At 39.7% G+C, this 22373-nt stretch overlaps 1 protein-coding gene across 7 annotated transcripts in view; it reads right to left on the bottom strand.

The window, feature by feature from the left end:
* The window catches only part of plxnb1b (plexin b1b), a 219861-nt gene that overhangs the window by 88030 nt on the left and 109458 nt on the right, over positions 1-22373 (bottom strand). For all 7 annotated transcript variants that reach the window (XM_077602784.1, XM_077602785.1, XM_077602786.1 and 4 more), the window contains 3 exons: positions 21315-21466; positions 19460-19565; positions 18745-18881 (listed from right to left, as the gene is read on the bottom strand). In XM_077602784.1, coding sequence (XP_077458910.1) covers positions 18745-18881; positions 19460-19565; positions 21315-21466 — 395 coding nt within the window. The remainder of the gene's footprint in view (positions 1-18744; positions 18882-19459; positions 19566-21314; positions 21467-22373) is intronic.

Below are 22373 nucleotides of genomic sequence, written 5' to 3'. Positions count from 1 at the left end.
TTGAATTTGGGTTAGCAGAAGGAGACTGTGCTTCTCAACAGGGAACAGACTGGACCAACGGTGGTTCCAAGAGCCTGGGTGCTCAACCCAAAGTATAGAGAAGACGCACTAGCAACCCAAAATGAGAATGTCCGTACAAGTGTTGCTGACCAACCAGCAGACATGAAAATAGCTGAAAAGGAGGATGCGGATCCACCTGTGCACTGCAAGAAGGTTCTCAGTTGAAACGTTTGAGGAGACAGGTAAGATAAACTTCTTTAACGTGATCAGACGAAATGGCAAGCACTCCAATATTGATTGGAAAAGATTATTGCTCAGGGAGCAATGCCATAAACCATAAGGAATTTTGATATTGGTTTTATTGTCTCCATATAAGGAAAAAAAGGTGAAAGCGTTTTAATTGAGACTAAACCTTCTTAGAGAGTTAAAGTAAATTATTAGAAAGAAAAGAGAAATAAAATGGATAGAAATGTAACTAGATTTTAATTTTATGCATGACTAATGAAAAATATTGATTAAGAAAGTTTTATAGGAGATGATTGACAAACTCCAAAGACAATGGAATGCTACATTTGATAAAAAGACTACTAGATTGGGTATTTCGAATTTCAAACAACTGAGTTTAATATGCAACGCGATACACATTATTGAATGAATTGGGACTTGATTAGTATGCATTTTATAAGTAATGGGTTTTAATTGCTCTAAAGGACACAATTATGCTAAAATTATTAACGCTGACAAACAAGGGGTGGTTACATTTTACATAGTGGGTTCAATTCTATTCAGAATTATAAATGTGTACATTTGTTTCTGGATATTAATTGATGTGAATGTAACTATTGCAGAGAATGGGAAAGCTGTTTTCCTGAGGAGAAAGCAGCCTGGTTTGCTTTTTGTATTTTTCTGATTTTTTAGTATGATTAGTTAATTTGTGTAATTGCAGGAAAGGAAAAAAGAAATATAGTTCTTGATCTCAACAAGGAAGCAGTGATCATAATAGAATACCAGCTAGCATATTTAATTTTGACTGATAAGGCATTTAGATTTTCACAAAGTATAGTGATGGAATAAGTAAGATTGTTGTGATTTTTGTTCATTAGGGTATTAAGCCCAACCAAATAGCTGTATGCAAATGTTAAGCACGGGCTGAAGACAACGACAGAATACAGCAGCTAAAGAAGCAGCGCAAACACTTACTGCACAGTGTACACAACAACAAAAACTGAATCGATCTCAAAAACAGTATTAATTGATATGCAAAACATTGCACCACAGGAAAGAAAAGATGCATGGATACATGAAGACACAGAACAGTCTGCAGACGGCATATACACAGCTAAAGGCCTACCGTGCCTACCAAAGAATTTATTACGAAATTGAGCCATGGAAGGAGTCATGTCTCAACAGGGGGATGATGGACATGGTGCACCGTGTGTTCCATGTCCCAGAGGTCTAAGCACCTACTTTAAATTTTTAGTAGGAACTGTTCAATTTGTTACAGACATAACCTCAGGCCCACAGTCTGCAGAAGTTCCCCATCTTGTGGAAGACTTCCTGTGTGTGGTTCCAGTTTTTGTCCAACTTTACAATGTCTTTTTGAGTCTGTATCCGTTTTAGCTACTGCAACCAAGATGGCACCGTTCAAGTGGCAGCCGGCGGCGGTAGCTCCATCCACTCTTGCTCGTTTTGTGTTTTTGCCGCTTTTCTGTCTTAATGATTTGATTTGGTGATTCTTAATGATCCCATTTACTTTGATTTGCTTTGTACTTTGTGCTTTTGCTTTGTTGTTGTCTTATCACCCTCTTGCTACTGTCACAATGAAATTTCCCGACTACGGGGTGAATAAAGTTATCCAATCCAATAGATGTGTGGCGTGCATATCTAATACATTAATTACCTATTTCCTTCGGGAATCATTATTGCTGATAGGACAGCAAAAGGGGGTGAGCTGCCAAGAAGCCCCACTGGGATGGCGGTCTCCACCTGTGATGAAAATGTGCGGGCCACTGATGTATGGGTAAACGACCCAAATGGAAAGACTAGTGGTTACCACAACAACCTTACGGTTCTAAGATATACTAAAGAAAGCTGCGTGGATCTTGACCTTCCAGAGTGTAGAGTATTCATGGTGTCCTCGAGAATTTGTGGGTTTTCTCCGGGTACTCCGGTTTTCTCCAGTTTTTTTTACTTCTCCAGTGCGTTCAACACCATTCAGCCAGTCCTACTGAGAGGGAAACTGGAAGAGGCTGGAGTAAGGAACCACCTAGTCGCATGGATCATAAACTTCCTCACTGACAGACCACAATATGTGAGACTTCAGAACTGTACGTCTGATGTGGTAGCTTGCAGCACGGGGGCCCCACAAGGCACGGTGCTCTCCCCACTCCTCTTCTCCCTGTACACATCAGACTTCAAACACAATACAGACACCTGCCACCTACAGAAGTTCTCTGACGACACCGTTATTGTTGGACGAGTGATGGACGGGAACGACCTGGACTACAGGGGAGTATACACAGCCTTTGTTGACTGGTCTAGGCAAAACCACCTCTACATCAACGCCAGTAAGACAAAGGAAATGGTGATCGATTTTCGGAGGAATCCTCAGCAGACCACTCAGGTGAACATCCAGGGTACAGATATTGAAATCGTGGAGAATTTTAAGTACCTGGGTGTTCACCTCAACAACAAACTAGACCTACTGAGGAGACTACGGTCCTTTGGAGTGTGCAGGACACTGCCAATGACCTTTTATGACACTGTGGTGGCATCTAGTGTTTTTGCAGTGGTCTGTTGGGGATGCTGGAGCAAGGAGAGGGACAGGAACAGGCTGAATAAGCTGGTCAGGAGGGCCATCTCTGTTCTGGGCTGTCCATTGGACTCTGTGGAGGAAGTGGGAGAGAGGAGGATGCTGACCAGGATGATGTCCATCATGAACAGCACCTCCCACCCCCTGCAAGAGTCTGTGGAGTCCCTCCGAAGCTCTTTCAGCAATAGACTGCTGCACCCTCATTGCAGAAAGGAGTGCTTCCGCAGATCCTTCCTGCCATCGGCTGTCAGGCTCTTTAACAAGACAAATGGCTGAATAATAAGACCAAACGTATGTATACGTATATATATATATATATATATATATATATATATATATATATATATATATATATATATATATATATATATATATATATATACACATATATATACATATATGTATATATATATATATATATATATATATATATATATATGTGTGTGTGTATGTATGTACAGTTGTGGTCAAAAGTTTACATACACTTGTGAAAAACACAATGTCATGGCTCTCTTGAGTTTCCAGCTATTTCTACAACTCTGATTTTTCTCTGATAAAGATTGGAACAGATACTTCTTTGTCACAAAAAACATTCATGAAGTTTGGTTCTTTTATGACTTTATTATGGGTGAACAGAAAAAAGTGATCAAATCTGCTGGGTCAAAAATATACATACAGCAGCGCTAATATTTGGTAACATGTCATTTGGCCATTTTCACTTCAATTAGGCGCTTTTGGTAGCCATCCCCAAGCTTCTGGCAAGCTTCTGGTTGAATCTTTGACCACTCCTCTTGACAGAAGTGGTGCAGTTCAGTTAAATTTAATGGCTTTCTGACAAAAACTTGTTTCTTCAGCATTGTCCACAAGTTCTCAATGGGGTTTAAGTGAGGACTTTGGGAAGGCCATTCCAAAACCTTAATTCTAGCCTGATTTAGCCATTCCATTACCACTTTTAATGTGTTTGGGGTCATTGTTCTGTTGGAACACCCAACTGCGCCCAAGACCCAATCTTCGGGCTGATGACTTTTGGTTATCTTGAAGAATTTGAAGGTAATCCTCCTCCATTATCCCATTTACTCTCTGTAAAGCACCAGTTCCATTGGTAGGAAAACGGCCCCACAGCATAATACTACCACCACCGTGCTTGACGGTAGGCATGGTGTAATTGGGGTTAAAGGCCTCACTTTTTCTCCTCTAAACATATTGCTGAGCATTGTGGCCAAACAGCTCGATTTTTGTTTTGTCTGACCACAGAACTTTCCTCCAGAAGGACTTATCTTTGTCCATGTGATCAGCAGCAAACTTCAGTCGAGCCTAAAGGTGCTGCTTTTGGAGCAAGGGCTTACTTCTTGCACGGCACCCTCTCAATCCATGGAGATTCAAAACACGCTTGACTGTGAACACTGACACCTGTGTTCCAGCAGCGTCTAATTCTTGGCAGATCTGCTTTTTGGTGATTCTCGGTTGAATCTTCACCCTCCTGACCAATTTTCTCTCAGCAGCAGGTGATAGCTTGCGTTTTCTTCCTGATTGTGGCAGTGACAAAACAGTGCCATGCACTTTATACTTACAAACAATTGTTTGCACTGTTGCTCTTGGGACCTGCAGCTGCTTTGAAATTGCTCCAAGTGACTTTCCTGACTTGTTCAAGTCAAGGATTCGCTTTTTCAGATCCTTGCTAAGCTTCTTTGACTTTCCCATTGTAGCGTTTGTGGGCGTTTGCATCCAATGAGCCCTATTTAAATGGCCTCAGAGAAGTCACCAGCTGTAGTCACTCATAATCACTCACAAGAAGTTAAGAGGCCATGCTATGAAGCTCATTTCACTGACACAACTTTCAAAGTCACCAAATTTGCTAATTTGTGTTGCTGTATGTATATTTTTGACCCAGCAGATTTGATCACTTTTTCTGTTAACCCATAATAAAGTTGTAAAAGAACCAAACTTCATGAATGTTTTTTTGTGATGAAGCGGTATCTGTTTCAATCAATCTATCGGAGAAAAATCATAGTTGTAGAAATAACTGGTAACTCAAGAGAGCCATGACAATATGTTCTTCACAAGTGTATGTCAACTTTTGACCACAACTGTATATATATGTATATGTATGTGTATATATGTATGTATGTATGTATGTATGTATGTATGTATGTATGTATGTATATATATATATATATATATATATATACACATACATATATATACACATACATATACATATATTTAGTGTATGTAAACTTTTGACCACAACTGTATATATATATATATACACACATACACATATACATATATATATATATATATATATATATATATTGTTGGGTTCATTCTGGGATGTTACTATATGTTCATTTGGAATTAATGGAATAAAGCTGAAAGGAAGTTTTATTAAGGGGATCATGTGCAAATTTATAATATAGGGGGGAATGTTGGAGTAATCATTATTATAAATGTGTTTGCAATGAATATAAAGCCTTATAATATACATGCTTACTATATTAATCAATATATTTGCTTATTAGGAATAGTAATGCTCATCCTAAATGTGTAACTATATTAAACAATATATATATATATATGTGTTGATCGCTTTTATGTTAGAGTTGAATTAATATGTGAAGACAAACGCTTACGCCAAGGTCGCTCTCCAGGACAGCTGGGTCCAGCGAGAGATACAAGTTCGCAAGGACATAAAACAATACACTGAGTTCTTGCTCCGAGGACTGAGTACTGGAAGATACGCCTCAACCCTTTCCCCAGATACTAGTTCGCAATGAAGATCTGTTAAGGATGCTTAAATTGTTGTTGATTCAGCGGATGGCTATCAATCAACTCGCATATTGTTTTTCCTTTGTGACGCTAGGTTGACGCTAGGTTTGCTTGATTATGGAATTGTTTTGTTTCTTGCTTACGCAATTGGAATCGATAACCTTGTAATTGTTTTGATTTGAAGCCTTAAATGGGCAGGACATAATGCCACTCGTTAGAATAATCTTGTGGGGCGAGCGGCCGGATGTATTCTCTTCTTGCAAGAATTAAATGTGATGTGACTACAGATGCCTTTTTTATTGAAAGCTGAATTGGAAAAACCTAAGGATAAACCTACAATTGGATAAACCTAACATATATACATATTGTTGGGGTTATTCTGGGATGTTATTATATTAATATATAGTTATATAATAATAATGTATTAATAATAAACCTATCACATATCCATGTCCATGTACATATACATGTATATACACACACAGTGGTACATCTACATACGAGCTTAATTCGTTCCGGGACTGAGCTTGTATGTCGATCTTCTCGTAACTTGAACGAACGTGTCCCATTGAAATGAACTAAAAACAAATTAATTCGTTCCAACCCTCGGAAAAAACACCAAAAACAGGATATTGGATAAAAATGTTTTATTTCTTCTAATTCGCCATCTATTAACAAAGTAACATATAACTAGTGGTTTAATAGTAATACAATGTGTTTAATAGAACTAAAATGCACTCAAACATACGTTTAATGTTACTTTACACAAAACGGATTTCTAATTTTGTTTTAATTTTTTTTACCTTTGTTCTCCGGGTTGACTCCACCCGGATGTTCAGCGAGTTTGTAAAAGGAACGCATCACGAGTTGTTTGTTTTTGCCTTCCCTTCAAAATATTTCGAAAATGACGCGCACAAATGTACTCACAATACGATAATGCGTGACCACTTGCCAGCTTGTCAGGGTGCCTCTTTTCTACAAAATCAGAAAACTCTTGCCACTTCGCTCGCATGTCTTTGATATCCTTTGTAGCCAGGCGGCCCCCCTCTTCCACCTACTCCTCGCTACGAGTTCCCGCAACACCTCCAAATGTTCACTCTCCTGGAGCTCGATTAAATCCTGTCATGAGTTCTTCGTGGTGCTCGGCGATTAGATCATTCACATCTGCCTCATTAACCTCCAGCCCCAAGGAATTTCCAAGTGACACGATATTATCCATGACAACGAGCAAGCTCTGTGACACGGGAAATTGCAAGCCCCGCCCAGTGTTCGTAGATATCTGTTATACACGAAAGAGATGCGGCAAAAAAGACAATGCGCTACAATGCTAAAAAGCCTCTCATGTCATGGTCACCTGGCTTTCTCGCATCTCGAAATTTTTCTTGTATCCAGAGATAATTATTTGCTCGAAATTTTCCTCGTATCTCGAGCTGCTCGTATGTAGAGGCACCACTGTGTGTGTATATATATATATATATATATATATATATATATATATATTGGATTGGATAACTTTATTCATCCCGTATTCGGGAAATTTCGTTGTCACAGTAGCAAGAGGGTGAGGATGCAGGAATAGGAAAGGCATTTTAGACATAAATAGATAGGTAATAAGTAAGTTAATAAATAAATACATGAAAAAATATAAAAATAAACATAAATGTACATGCATGCATACGGTAGGTCTTAACACTCAGCCATTTTTTTGTTAAAGAGCCTGACAGCTGATGGGAGGAAGGATCTGCGGAAGCGCTCCTTCCTGCAATGAGGGTGCCGCAGTCTATTGCTAAAGGAGCTTCGGAGGGACTCCACAGACTCATGCAGGGGGTGGGAGGTGCTGTCCATGATGGACATCATCCTGGTCAGCATTCTCCGCTCTCCCACTTCCTCCACAGAGTCCAGAGGACAGCCCAGAACAGAGCTGGCCCTCCTGACCAGCTTATTCAGCTTATATGCATCCCCAACAGAGCACTGCATAAAACACTGTAGATGCCACCACAGTGTCGTAGAAAGTCCTCAGCAGTGTCCTGCACACTCCAAAGGATCGTGGACTCCTCAGTAGGTAGAGGCGGATCTGGCCCCTTTTGTACAGGGCATCTATGTTTGTGGACAAATCGAGTTTGTTGTTGAGGTGAACACCCAGGTACTTAAAATTCTCCACGATTTCATATATATATATATATATATATATATATATATATATATATATATATATATCTATATATATATATATATCTCTCTCTCTCTCTCTATATATATATATATATATCTCTATATATATATATATATATATATATATATATATATATAGAGAGAGATATATATATATATATATATATATATATATATAGAGAGATATATATATATATATATATAGAGAGAGAGAGATATATATATATATATATATATATATAGAGATATATATATATATATATATATATATAGAGAGAGAGATATATATATATATAGAGATATATATATATATATATATATATATATATATATATATATAGATAGAGAGATAGAGAGATAGAGAGATAGAGAGATAGAGAGATAGAGATTATATATATATATATATATATATATATATGAAATCGTGGAGAATTTTAAGTACCTGGGTGTTCACCTCAACAACAAACTCGAATGGTCACATCTTTATCACACATCCAACTTGACGTCTTTTTGAGTCTATCCGTTTTTGCTACCGAAACTCGTCGCTGGTTTTATGTTTTTGCTGCCTTCAAACTTATATATCAAACTTTATATATATATATATATATATATATATATATATATATATATATATATATATATACATACACACACACATACACAGTGTGCCTCTGGACCATCGAAAGGCACAGTCGAATGGAGATTGAAAAATGGATCCACCTAGTGGACAGTCAAACTGTGTTATGAGCAATCCAAAGAGACAGTTACGGATATCAAACTTTCTTCGCGAACAGAGTTGGAGAAATTCAGAAGACCACGTCTGTTGACGATTGGTGGTGGATCCAGGGAGACCTCAATGTAGCGGACATGCTAACAAGAGGAGTTGCCCTGGAGGACCTCAGAGAGGGCTGCGCGTGGCAAGATGGACCCGAATTCCTAAGGCTGCCCATAGAGGAGTGGCCAAAGAAGTGGGCCAAAGAAGTCAGTGCCCATGCAAGTGAAGGAATTAATAAACTCCAAAGGAAGTCCTTTACAGCAGTACAGACCAGGTCACAGACGAGAGGAAGGACGACCGATGCACCATTTGCCGGAACAAGTAATCCGACCCATGCCACGAATGGGGGAGATCGGAGTATCCCACAAGGGGCTGCAAACAGAGATGAGCCCCGAGCCCGAAGACCTCCAGCCGGATCTGCTGTGAAAGAACTGATCAATGTAAGGAAATTCAGCAGCCTAACCAAGTTGATCAGGGTCATAGCCTGGGTACGGAGAGCTGCAACAAAATGGAAAAGCGTATTGGAACAAGACCCAACTACAAGTAAACCAAAGAGCCAGAGACTTTCATCAGACCAGATAAAGTCCAGAGCCAAGCAAGCTGTACTTACACTGAGTGAGTACGAAGATTCAAAGAGAGACCTCTTCCAGGCAGCCCAAGAGGGTGCATCCTTCCAAGAGACCACCCTCAACAGGTTGGCGGTATACAAAGAGGTGGAGACCGAACTCTTGGTCTGTGGAGAAAGATTCCAAATCTTCGACAACGACAAAACAGCCGTACCAATTTTACCCCATGATGCATGGATATCTTCTCTTCTGGCACAAGAAGCCCACAACGCAAACCATGAAGAAACAGCAGGCACACTTCTGCGCATGAGGAAGAAAGTGTGGGTTATAAGAGGCCGAAGATTGGCTCAGAAGGTCGTAAATAATTGTGTAACCTGCAGAAAAAACAGAGCCAAAAGATGCCAACAAATCATGAGCAACCTCCCATCCGAGCGAACGACACCAGCCAGGCCATTTCAATACGCAACTGTGGACCTGTTCGGCCCTTACGAAGTGAAGGATGAGGTGAAGAAGAGATCAGGACTCAAAGAATGGGGACTAGTTTTCTGCTGCATGGCATCCCGAGCCCTACACACAGACGTGGTAAATGACCTGTCATCTGAAGGCTTCCGGTTGGCCTACAAGAGATTTGCAGCATTAAGGGGACACCCAAAGAAGATATGGTCAGATCCAGGAAAAAACTTTGTGGGCGCCAGGCCAGCCCTCAAAGACCTGCATGCCTTCCAGAGGAAGCTGGAAGCATCTAAAGTTGAGGATGAAGCCTCCACACATGGAACGGAGTGGAACTGGAAACTCCACCCTGCTGACTCAACACACCGAAATGGAGCTGCTGAGGCCGCAGTACGCGCTGTAAAATGTGCCCTGCACAACCTGGGAGGAGACAGATGCTTCACATGGAGTGACTTCCAAACCTTCCTCTACATGGCTGCCAACCTGGCCAACGAAAGACCCATTGACGCCAGGACGCAAAGTCGTGAGGTGTGCATAGACTACATCAGCCCAAACACTCTTCTGCTGGGAAGAACAGGACCCAAGGGAGATGCAGGAAGCTTCGACTTTCAAGGATACCCCTACAAGAGACTAAGAGCCATCCAGACCGAAGTCGACCAATTCTGGAAGAAGTGGAGCCAGCTGGCGGGACCCAACTTGTTCATCCGAAGCAAGTGGCACACAACGAACAGAAATGTAGCAACGGGAGATATGGTCTGGCTGGCCGACCAAAATGCTCTAAGGGGCCAGTACAAGCTTGGACGAGTCGATAGTGTCGTCCCTGACATAAAAGGCATCGTCAGAGATGTACACGTCAAGACCTTCCCAAGCTACCCCGTCTCTACTACCAAAACTGATCAAGCAAAGAAAACCCCCACAAAAATCCCTTCCACAATTCTGCATAGAGATGTACGACGCATCATTGTCCTGATACCTGTGGAAGAACAAATATAAACCAGCAAAGAAATGAACGATGAGCAACCAGGAACTGTGTGACCTCTCTGGGTTCAAGAACCGAGATGCCAAGTGGGAGGTGTCAAGTCAACTATGGAGAAGATATGTCTGCCCCTCCTCCAGACCAACAGGGGGCAGAAAAGAAAACTCAATGAAACTCTCCTCACCTCATTTCCTGCCTGTGGTCATAGGTCATGAACCAGGATATAAATTCAGTAGTCCAGCCTTGAAAGAAGATAGGCAAAAAAGGAACAAGAAATAACTCTTCAGACCCGATCACACGCAACTGGTTTTCAAACTAATCCTTTCAGCAACAGCTAATCCTTTCAGCAACAGCTAATCCTTGCAGCAAATGCTAACCCTTTCAACAACTTCTTTCCTCTCATATATATATATATATATATATATATATATATATATATATATATATATATATATATATATATATATATATATATATATATATATATATATTTCAGCAACACACGTTTTCATTTATTTATATATTTATGTATGTATTTATTTAATAACTTGCTTATTACCTACCTATTTATGTCTAAAATGCCTTACCTCTATCTGCATTCTCACCCTCTTGCTACTGTGACAATTAAATTTCCTTTCCCGAATACGGGATGAATAGTTATCCAATCCAAATCCAGTCCAAACGAAAATTATGGATGCTAGACTGGTTGAACACTCTAAATTCCCTTGATGTATGAGCGTGAATGGTTGTCCGTCTTCTTGTGTTTTTGATTGGTTGGCCACCGAGATATGATCAATCGGTCAGATATCGAGGTGGAAAATTTGGGAGTTTTGATTCATACCATATTTTGGATTGGCTGGCCACCAAGATAAAATCAATCGATCAGATATCAAGGTGGAAAAGATGTGAAGATTTAAAATCGATATCTGCAATCGCCAATAAGATCTTTTCAGGGATGGCAGTGACAAATTATGGAAAAATATTTCGTCAATTTTTTTTTTTTGATGAAAATGCAGCAGCAGTACTCCAGATGTCAAACGTGACGTGGTGGAACAAATAACCTGCTCTGCGAAATGGGGAATTTGGGAGCACTGAGAAAAGAAACAAAAAACAAATTTGTAAATCAGCTTACTTGGGTGAGCTGCCATATTGAGTCATGGGAAGTCCTATGTCTCAACAGGGGGGATGGTGACCTTGGTACGGTGCCATTACAACTTATGGGTTTAAGTTGTTTGCGGAATTTTTTGCAGAACATGCTTAACCTGTGCTCGGCATGTCAGTGCACGACATGGAATTCAAAGAACCATTGATTTATAGTGATAATGGCACCCACATTTTGTTAACAAAATAATTGACAGGTTTGGCAAAAGGTTCCATATTTCGTCATGAAATCACTGCGCCTACATAACGAGTTCAACCGGACAACAACATATGAAAATCCTATTTGGTAGACCATGTAAATTGCCATTATTCACTGCACGATTGGAACTGGATGATGAGGCTAACCTGGCTGACTAAAAAATAAAAAAATACTTTAAGGAAACGCATTGAATTTGGGTTAGCAGAAGGAGACTGTGCTTCTCAACAGGAAACGGACTGGACCAAAGGTGGTGCCAGGAGCCTGGGTGCTGAACCTACAGTATAAAGAAGAAGCACTAGCACGACCCAAAGTGGGAACGTCCATACTGACCAACCGGCAGACATGAAAATAGCCGAGAGGAGGATGTGGATCCACCTTTTGCACTGTAAGAAGGTTCTCTCAGTTGAAATATTTGAGGAGACAGGTGAGAACAACTTTCTGACGTAATAAAACAAAATGACAACCACTCCAATATTAATTGGAAGGATTATTGCTCAGGGAGCAATGCCATAAACCACGTGCCAAATCTGGCCCGCCGCATCATTTTGTGCGGCCTGGGAAAGTAAATCATGAGTGCCGACTTTCTGTTTTAGAATAAAATTAAAATGAAGAGTATAGATGTATATTAAATTTTCTGGTTTTCTCTCTTTTATATCAATAATTGTACTTTTTAAATATTTTTTTCTGTGTTTTTAGTTCAACTATCATTTTGTAAAATCTAAAAATATATGAAAAAAACTAAAATAAACATTGTTTTAGATAAAACAAAATTGAATATTCAGGGCTTTTAATCCAGTTCTTTTAATCCATTTATTTAAAAAAATCTAAATATTATATCTAAAATGGTCCGTCCCACGTGAAATCAAGTTGATGTTAAAGCGGCCCACGAACCAACCTGAGTCTAACACCCTTGCCATAAATCATTAGGAACTCTTTTATAATGGTTTTGTCTCCATATGCAAAAAAGGTGAAAGCATTACAATTGAGACTCAACCTTCCAACCTTACAAAGGTTTAAAAAAACGACCAGATGAGGGAAAATACGATCGGGTATAGCAACAACTCCTTCAATCACCATTTTTTGGGGAAAGTGTTTTTACAAAAGAAAAAAAACGTGTCCTGCATGTAAAGAAAAGGAAAATATTGAAACGGTGTCTATCCTGTTGCGAAAGCGGTGAATGACAAGCCATTTTTCCACTGCGCTAACTTTGCCTGTTTGAACCTTACAGGGCATGGTCTGAATCTGGGTGCGGTAGATGAGACATGGTGTGCCCATTGTCCAAGAAAAACTGCGCCACTGATTCCACGTTTTGCCTTATGGTAGTGAAGTGGTGCAAATAAATTATATAACTCCTGTCAAAAAGAAACAGGGCTATGTGCTTTGGTTTCACAGTTTTTACCAGTATCTGTTTTTCCACCTACAGTCGAGGAGATACAATTGGCGGCTCTGAATTTCGGTGCGGCGGCTGGCCTTTCTCGACGGCGTTGAGCCTCATCGAGGGATGGCAATCCGACTTATGGGCTGGTTGGCCAAATTGCAGCAGGAGTCTATTTTTCTTTGGGTTACGCCAAATGAAAATATGAATAGGGTAAACAGCATCCATTACAATGTCCAAATAAACTTGGAAATTATACTGAGCAGGGATTTGTAGCAATGAAGGAACAGCTGGCAGCCACCAGTCTCATGGCTTTCCAGGGCCGCAAAGCGGTTGATATGCTTCTGACGGTTGGTATGCTCTTGGTGGAGCAGGGGGCGTGAGCAATGTTTGGAAATGTTGCACTCAACGACACGTCACCCAATGGGTCCCTAACCAGAGCCGTTGAAGGCCTGCAGATCCTGAACCGGAAACGAAGAGGCATTTTGGGGTGGAACTGGGCAGACTGATGGGATAAGACCTTTGGCAAGTGTAAAAAAATTGGCCTTCACCGTGGTGATATCAATGGCTGTTTTGCTACTACTTTGACAATATGTGAGTGTTGTCTTATCCCCTGCTTACGCTCTTTGCTAAACCAACTAATGGTTAGTGCAATTGTTCTAACAAATTCCAAATTGCAAAAATTGTATGTGCTTATTAGACAGCCTACTAGTGAGAACATTGTTGTCCAGGATTATCCAAATTATGAAAATGAGTTGGACGAGAATGATTTTGTTCTTCCTTTTTCAGACCAGACATGCAAGTAAGGTGAATTCGGGTAAAGATCGAGACAACGGACTTCCCTCAAGTGTATTTGTCATGAAATATGAATTAATGAAATATAGCCGGGAGGAAGTTTCATTATGGGATTATGTACAAATATATAATAACAGGGGGAATGTTAGGGTTACTAGTCTTACATTATTATATATTTGCTTGCAATTAAGAAAGTGCTTCGCTTTCTACATCTAAAATGCCTGCTTGCAACGAAGTAAATGCTTTGCTCCTTAATTAGACTAAACAAAAGGGAAGCCGAATCCACTTGGACTGCTGGAATGTGGAGAAGATCCTTTGGCTGCACATGACCTTCATTTGTTTTGACTATTTGATGTCTCACTTGTTTCCCACCCCTCCCTTGAGAGTTGAGACGTCCATTGTAACTAGGGTCCTTGAAGTTAATAAACAAGGAAAAGAAGCGTGTGACGCCAGAACGAACCTGGGTCAAGACCTGAAAGGTTCGATTTCTCCTTGCAAGAAAAACCCAGAAGATTGTCTATTCTCTTTATTTGTGCGTGCATTTGGGAATGCCTATTGGTGAACCTAAATAAAAAAGATGGACGTAATCAGTATTTCATTACATGTATTAACACACATTGTATGCTTTACGTACATTGTACAGTGCAGTATTTAAATGTACAGACGCTCCCCTACTTACGAACATTCAACTTACGAACAACGGTACATACGAACATGTCTGCAAATTGCGTTTAAGTCCAAAAATGTTCGCAAGTCCAATTTTGTATTTCGCCTTTTTCGGAGTAGTACTTCTTTCCGCCGCTAATACCGACGCCTGGCGCTGTGAGAGCTCAGCTCACCCAGCATCTACCTTCTTCTTCGTTGCAATGCGGAAGTGCGTGAATGTATCTCCAGTGTGCAAAGAACCTTTTTCATTTGTATCATTAAATATCTCATGCATCCAATATTGAATATGGTTGGTAAAAAGCTAAAGGCTTCTATTGCGGGAGTTTCAAGGAAGAGGCAAGCCATTTCATTTGAAACGAGTGGCAATAATAACGAAGCTTGATGCGCGTGAGAGTGGTGAGCGTTTCACGGGCATTGAATCGTTCGACCGTCAGTACCATTTATAAACAGAAAGATCGAGCAGCAGGACTCAAATATTGAACGTTGCACAAAGTTTGCAAATCAATTGAATGATGCCATGAAGTGCTACCGCATCATTTATGATGAAAAAAAGAAGAAAACTGCAATTGTCATTAGGTCGCTTCTTTTGGCCAGTTTCTAATACATAAATCTCTCTCTCTCTCTACAGTACTGTACATATTCTCTCCATTTTATTAAATGGTTTTTTTCTTCAGTCCAAACCAATGCGTGTTACTTATACAAGCCTTAAACATACAAATGCACTTATATAAACCTTCAATATACTTATATCGGCCTTAAACATAAATTATAATACAAAATATAGCACTGAATCAACTTACAAACAAATTCAACTTATGAACAATCGCTCGGAACCAATTGCGTTCGTAAGTAGGGGAGCGTCTGTATATACAGTACCTTGGGGGAAATTGGCACGTCAGGATTTATTTTCACATTATTATTATACATTTGCTTGCAATGAAGAAATCCTTTGCTTTACTATTAAACTCACTTATACTCTTACTTTGCTCATCATTATTAGTTTCATATTATTATAGATTTGCTTGTAACAAAGTAAATGCTGTGCTCCTGATAACTTTTAGTTAGTCTAAACAAAGAGGATCCAGAACGCCTTGCAGTGCTGCGAATCTGATCTGGGAACTGCAGCTGCGTCCACCACAGACTCCACAAGACCTCCATACCTTGTTTTGACTATTGACGTCTCACTTCTGTTTCCACGCCTCCCCTGAGAGTTGATATGTACATGTAGTCAGGGCCTTCGAATGTAATAAACAACCGAAAATATTTTTAAGGTCAGAACGGAGTTGGGACTTGGCCTCAAAGGTTCGTTCTCCTTGCCATTGAAAATTCCAGGAGACTGTCTTTTTCGCTTTATTTGTGCGTGCATTTGGGAATGCTTATTGGTAAACCTATCAGCACACGTCCTGACTGCCTTGATCTCATACTAATAAGTCGAGCGAGGGTGTAGCTGGGATATGATGCTTCATTTGCAGATTTAAAAAAAGTTAAAATTCTCATGCAGATGTTGAAGGTCTGTGTCGCCGTCGGATGCATTCAAAGCAGATAAAAAGAGTGAAAAGTACTGCTGAACATCCCCTCGGCAGTCTTGGAGGTTAAAGTGCTCAATTTTCAAGGGAAAAAAAGGTTAAAAAAAGGTTCCAATTACCCCAAAGGTTGTAGATGTTTGTAGCAGGGTATGGGTACTATCAACGTGGGTAAAAATGGTCAAAGGTACCACTGACAATGATCCTCGAGTTCTTGTTGAAATTTCACCATGCATGAGACCAATGTTCCCTCTAATTTTTCGTTGGTCTGAGCAGAAAGTCAACCTCCCTGAGCGCACCGAGTACCAGTGTGAGCGACATCATCGGTACTCGGATGATTCGCCTAAAGACGTTTCGCCGACGGACGTTTGACAGACGGGCAGGTCGCCGAATGAACGTTCGGCGGAACGTCCATTCGGCGCCATCATGGGGAAAGGGGTAAAAAAAAAAAAAAAAAAAAAAAAAAAAAAAAAAAAAAAATCCGATTTGTTTTTTTTTTTACTGCGCGCCATATGATTGCTGCTGCGCAGAGAAGACGAGAGTAGTGCGCAATTGCGCACAGCGCGCAGCTTAGAGGGAACACTGCATGAGACTATAGAACAGGGGTCCCCAACTCCGGTCCTTGAGGACCCCTATCCAGTCTGATTTACAAGTCTCCCTCCACCAACACACCTGAATAAAATAATCAGGTCATTATCAAGCTTCTGGACAGGTTGCTGATGAGTTGATCATTCTATTCAGGTATTTTGGAGGAGAGAGACATGGAAAACAGACTGCATAGGTGCCCCCGAGGACCGGGGTTGGAGACCCCTGCTATAGAACAATGTAACAGGAGTGCGATGTTCACAGCCAAACAGCTCACAAGATACTGTATTTACTTGCATATGAGCCGCTTTTGTCGGACAAAAAATGATGACTGAATTGAGGGTACGGCTTATTTGCGCATAAAAACATGACATGCAAAAAAAACTGCAAATTGACGCCGCCGTGCCACGATGACGTCACGACGAAATGGTGCCGTTGCATGCGCCGTGACATCATGATGCAAGCGAATGCCGATACGGTCATTTATTTCAAAATAGAGAAAATATAAACAGATAAAACGCTAAACAAAATTCCACTTTGATTGTAATAAAGTTCCTATGTTTTCTGTTGTATAGTTGTAGTCTTTAGTAGAGAGCACCGCGAACGTTTCCAGCGGAGTTTATTTCAATGTTCATCAAAGTTGACTGTAATGTGTTGTCAAAGAAGAATGCTCTACATTGTCAATTACTTGGATTTGATATAAAAGAATCATCTGTGTGCCTTTGTCTCACTCTCTGACCGGAGTATCTGTGTAGATGAGGTGTCCCAGCGCTATCAAAGAAACAGCTAAGCTAACTTGCGAACATTGATTTTTTTCGTTGTATTTCTTGTTCGAAAGTGACAACCATCAGAGTAATATGAACCGTTGAAAGAATTGAGATATTTTGACATTAGAAGCAATGTGGCTGCCACAACATCTTAAACTATTACAAAGTAATTTCTGTATTTTGAAAGCATCGGGTTCTCATCAAGATAGACTTGTTTCTTTTTTCAAATTGAACAATTTGATATTTTGCATTTACAAAGACAGGCATATTAACTTCCTTATGATATTGACCCTAATAATGTGCTTTTGATTCATACAGTATCTCAGAAATACCACTTGTGATGATTTTTCTTAAGATTTTCCCTTCAAAGTACACATTTGTACTCCCTATTAAAACCATGAATATGCTTACACGCGAGAAATTGTAAAATTCTAAAATTTCAAGGCAACTTTCAGGGTGCGTCTTATACGCGTGGGCGCCTTATATGTGAGTAAATACGGTAGGTCAATTATCATTTGTTCCTATGGGGCGTCAATTCTTCAGTGCTTCGGTGATGTGCAGCTAATCAGCTCATGAGATAAAGCCATAGTTATTGCCTCGCCAGTCAATTGTAATGGGTGCTCATTGTTGCTCTCATTTGGCAATCTCATCCAAGAAACTAATCAGGCACCTTGCATGAGTATTGGTATGTAAATTTACCGCAAGTCAGGTTTGCTACGAAACATTCTCTCACGCACCGCAAATTTTATTTTCTTAAGCATATTCTTTAAAAAAAACATTGTGGCACAGAATCTGCAAAACGTGAATCGCGGAGTAACAAGGGAGCACTGTATATGCCTTATCATATTAAGATAATCTTGTCCTTTTTCCACACTTGTACTCAAAACCATTCTTTGAAGTGTGAATCAAATTATTATTGTTAATGAAGATGAATGATATATAATGATATTTTAAAATTTTACTTAACTAAAAAGTATAAAAATCACAATTAAAATAACTTCCTGAAATCTTTGACATATTTAGAAGTTAAAAAAAGTAATGGAAAAATTACATTTACAACAGAGAAATTTAATCACTAAATAAATTGCTTTTTCAGCAAATTAATAAATAACTGTAACTGATTATTTTAAGTAATATTTATAAAATTGCTCACACTTTACAGGGCACTCCTCCCACAGTGACAGTTAGATCAGAAGGACGGCCTGTCAACAGTTTTCTGCCGCTAATTGTCAGTGACGTTCCACCAGCTTTTGGGCCTCTTTCAGGCAATACTCCCATCACAAATGGATCCTAAAAGTTGAGAATAGATAAGGAAAATACATCAATCGTATTTCATTAAAAACAAAAAATAAAATGAAAACATGCAATGAGTTCAGCATCAACTGATTGTATCACCAATTTACAAGTTTAACACCAAGAGGTTTATTATAATATGATATGGAGAGCAGAACAGATTTTCCCTGCTTTAATTCCAACCTGGGCCACACTGCACGTCATATTTAACATGTAAAGGCCTTACATGTTTGGGGTTGCCTTATTCTGCACATAATGGGACTTCAACATCTTCAACCTCTCTAGAATGTTGCAGCCAGAATTTCAACAAGATCCAATCCAAAACTCTAATATGCATTTACAATGTCATCGTTAACTTCACCCCATTATAGTACAATTCTAACCTCCTGCACATTATCATTCCCCTCTCGGCCTCTCTCAAGAACTGTTATTTTGCTCACCTCTCCACGTTGGGGGAGAGTACCTTCAGACATTTAACCCGGTATTGACTATAAATAAATGTATTATTATCATGAAAAGCAGGTAATTCATACTATATTTTTAGATTATTTTTTATCTGTATTTTTTTTAATTACCTGAAAGCTGAATGTCTGTCTAGACAAGCCAAACTGTCCACCACTCACTGTAACAGACACATGGCCCACCGTCTCTCCTATACTTGCTTTTGTTCTGCAAACAATCCTGCAAGAAAAGGTCATGCTCAAAGATTTGATTCCTTCAGTAATGATAACATTAACAAGAAGAATGATGCAAATACAGTAATACCTTGACATACGAGAAATTTGAGATACGAGTAAAATTTCAATCAAATATTTAGCTTGAGATATGAGACAAATTTTGAGATACGAGCATACGAAAGAGCGAGGTCGCCGAGACGCGAGAGGCTGCTTATGATAACAGTGCACTGTCTTTCTCGCCGCATCTCCCTCGTGTAAAGATATCTACGAGCACTGGGTAGAGCGTTGCATTTTTCCGTGTTTTTTGCGTTAGTCAGTGCAGAATTAAGGGACAAACAATGGATCCAAAGCAAGCAGGTGCAATGAAGGGTAGTGCAAAGAAAAGGCCTATGATGACAATCGATATTAAGCACGAAATAATCGAAAAACATGAGAGCTGTATTCGGGGGGCGGAGCTTGCTCACCAATATGGGAGGAGTACCTGGACATGTTGGCAAGTGGTCGAGAGTTATCCTCTTGTGAGGACATTTGTGTGCATCATTTTCGTAATAATTTGAAGGGGAGACAAAAGCAAACAATCCTAGATAGGTTCCTTTTAAAAACTCAGGCTGAAAGTGAAGGTCGAAGCGAGCCAAAAAGAGCCAAGCCGAAAGAAGAAAAGTAAAAAAAAATAAACAAAATTAGAATTAAGTTTAGTGTAAGGTACGATTATCATATTTGTTCGAGTATAACATGCAAAATTTTGTACCAAAAGACTGAAGCAAAGACTGAGGAGCACGGAGCGCACCAGGCGGACGCCAAAAAGAGGCACTGCCTGCCAGTGGAGCAAAAGCCTTCTTTACAGGTACTTTTTAATCTTTTCTGGGAATGTGCCTTCAACCCTCGTTCGTCACAGACTTTGTTTCTTGAGTTTTTCTGAGTGTGTGTAACATTATTTTAAGCTGTTAAATTGTGTGTTCATGCTCGTGTATAAGTATATTACTGAGCTAGATGTCTTTGCATTTCTTTGTTATGGGTGTGTGCGGAGAGTGTGGTTCAACCGAAATGCAGGGAAGCAGGCATACACGGGTAGTGAGGGTGCACAGACATAACTTTAATAACTAACAACTAAGACAAATGAATCTAACCTTGAATGGAAAACATGGGGGGGAGAGGAGCTCTGGAGGAGAATGTTGGACAGGTACAAGAATGAGCAGGGTAGAAACAGGCATGAACACAAGAGAATCCGACAACAACGCACATATACACTGGGTTTAAAGTGACAGACATGAGTTGACAAAACAATTAGAAACACATGGGTAACATAAGAGGCAGTGAGCAGGAGAGACAAGGGGCGGAAAACGACAGGTGAACTCAATGGGCAATCACAAGGACAGGTCACACAGGGGAAAACCCCCAAACACCAAGAACCAAAACATCACAGAATCCATACCTAACATTCTTATTCATGGTAATGGCGTAATAAATAATTTTCTTATCTTTTTTCTCTTTGCATACATAAATTTGCATACATATTTAATCCAAAATTGGTATACTTTTGAAAGGCTTTAAAGGCTATTATTAAAGATTCTGGAACAAAGTATGCTACTTCAATATAAAATATGCTTCTATTTCCCAAAAATCCATGTTGCGAAATCAATTAATTTGCTAAGTAGAGGTACCACTGTATTAGACTTTAGTTATATGTAAATATATCACTGAAAATCACCCATTAAATTAAATCTTCACTGAACAAAGTGCAAGAATTTAATACCTGGAAGAAACTTCATAAAGACTGCGTATGACTGTGCAAGGGACACCAGCCACTGAAACAGAATTGAGAATGTCCTCAGCTTTTTGGCCCAGATTGGAGCCAGTTATGGTCACCAAAGTGCCGCCTTCCAGTAAACCGGAGAGTGGCTCAATCTGAAGGAAGTTAATAAAAAAATGTTATGATTAACCTCATTAGACTCAGACTCTTGCAAGGCATGCATTTTAATTTTCTCTTTGATACTCAGGCTAATTAGGACCTGCTGCGTGTAAAAACAAAGAATTATGTTTTTACATGATGAAGTTTCTGATAAAAATAATGTCCACATCATAAGTGGACGCCAGCCCTTGGAGTCAAAAATTTAACATTGTAGTCTTGTGACAACCAGAAATGTGATGTCCACAAATGTGAACGCCAGGTCCAAGGAGGTTACCGTATTTATTCGAGTATAACGCGCAACATTTTGTCCCAAAAGACTGAAGCAAAGTTCGGGTGCGTGTTATACTCGAATCCCGATGAAAGACTGCTCTCTGCCGGTGAAAAAGTCCGCTCCGCAGCCGTTGTGTATAAAGGGAGACATAAAACATGTCTTTGTCCGCCTGATGGCGATAATCTACCTTTTTTTTTTCTTCAAAAGCCAGGCCTCTCCAAATAGCCTTCGCCAAGTTTATAGGGTAATAGTGGTAAAAAATGTAAAACGTTGCTCCAGGGAAACGAGTCCGCCCAGGGAGTGCTATCCTTGCTCAAGAAGAATGGAATCAATTGTTTGGTGAGTCTGCTGATAATGAATTAGGATTTAAAATTGCAAATTCCATTTGAGAATTGTGTTCATATTAGTAGTACCGTATTTTCACGACTATTTGGCGCATCGTATTTTACGCCGCAGTGTCTGTAACGAGTGCTATTTCTGTATTTTAGACACACAAAGCACGCACCATTTCATTAGACACATATATATTATATATGGATGAACATCGAAACGCAATAGCGCTGGCTACCGGGAGCAGCTTATTTCCAGGTTCCGGTGCGCAGTGACTGCTGGGAAATATAGTTCTTGCGCGC

This window comes from Stigmatopora argus, chromosome 6 (assembly GCF_051989625.1).
Source record: "Stigmatopora argus isolate UIUO_Sarg chromosome 6, RoL_Sarg_1.0, whole genome shotgun sequence".
In the NCBI taxonomy this organism is placed as follows: domain Eukaryota; kingdom Metazoa; phylum Chordata; class Actinopteri; order Syngnathiformes; family Syngnathidae; genus Stigmatopora; species Stigmatopora argus.
Note: the sequence above shows the minus strand (reverse complement) of the source record. Positions and strands in the feature narration are given on the sequence as shown.